The following is a 1,136-nucleotide window of genomic DNA, read 5'->3' as shown; positions in this document are numbered from 1 at the left end:
GCCATTTTGTTACTTTAGTTGTGAATTTGCTAGATTCACAACTGATTCCGGGAATCACTCACTCACTTGGTGATTCCGACCCCAAGACAACCCCGTGTGCAGCAGAGCACTCTGCTCCACAAGGTCTCCCAGGGCTCACCGTTTGGTAGCGGATTGCCAGGCCTGTCTTCCGAGATTCCTCTGGGTGGGTTTGAATCTCCAACCTTGGGTCATCTTGTCCAGTGCATTTGGACCGTCCTTGTGATGCCGATGTCAGTTTCCCCGCTGCAGGTGTTGCCGCTAGGTTTCCCCCGAGTTCACTTCTCGACGCAGATCAACCCAACGGGGCTGAGATAGGAGGGCTGCGTGGGGTTTCCCGGGCATCTTCTTTAAAAAAAAATCATTTTATTGGAGGTTCGTACAAGTCTTATCACAATCCATCCATCCATCCATTGTGTCAAGCACATTGGTACATTTGTTGCCATCATCCTCCTCAAAATATGACCAGCAGGTGTTTGTGGGTGACCGCGTGGAAATGATGGTGGAGGTGTCGGAAGAAGGTGCCCAAGTGATGTGGTAAGTGACCCTGTCCCTGCTTGTGCTCGGAGCATCTTGGAAGCCGCTCAGATCTTTGGGGGACACCTTCTCTCAAAGGGAAGTTGTCGGGAGCCCTCGGCCTTTTTTCTCTATAGCATGACCTGCCCACATGACCTCTTTCTAGAACTTCTGGCATCTACCCAACCATCCCAAGACCGAAGGCTCCTCTTTGGGGGTTCTTATTCTGATTTCTACAATTTTTCGGATTCATCGAATCATTGGTTCATTTCCATTTACATATTGATCTCTTTACTGTATCAAGCATACATCCTTTGGTGCATCTGGTCATGTATCTATTTAAGAATTCTTCAAGCTATCAGTCTATCTATCCATCCATCCATATATCCACCACTCATCCGTAAATCATCTACTCATCTCTTCAGGGTAGCCATTTAATTATCCATCCACTTAACCATATATCCATCCATCTACTCACCTATTCAGGTAGCCAATTAATCATCCATACATCCAACTGTCACCCACCTGTCATCCATTCAGGTAGCCACTTAATTATCCATCCATTTTGTTAGTCCTGGAAGACTAGAGAAACAAATTCATAG

At 46.6% G+C, this 1,136-nt stretch overlaps 1 protein-coding gene across 1 annotated transcript in view; it reads left to right on the top strand.

Annotated features, from left to right (window-relative positions):
- MYBPC2 (myosin binding protein C2) overlaps window positions 1-1,136 on the top strand; it is a 37,997-nt gene that overhangs the window by 13,232 nt on the left and 23,629 nt on the right. The window contains exon 7 of the mRNA XM_045292620.1: window positions 488-555. Coding sequence (XP_045148555.1) covers window positions 488-555 — 68 coding nt within the window. The remainder of the gene's footprint in view (window positions 1-487; window positions 556-1,136) is intronic.

The sequence above is a fragment of the Echinops telfairi genome, unplaced genomic scaffold (genome assembly GCF_000313985.2).
Source record: "Echinops telfairi isolate 266 unplaced genomic scaffold, ASM31398v2 ScPeMD7_655;HRSCAF=1070, whole genome shotgun sequence".
NCBI lineage: Eukaryota > Metazoa > Chordata > Mammalia > Afrosoricida > Tenrecidae > Echinops > Echinops telfairi.
Note: the sequence above shows the minus strand (reverse complement) of the source record. Positions and strands in the feature narration are given on the sequence as shown.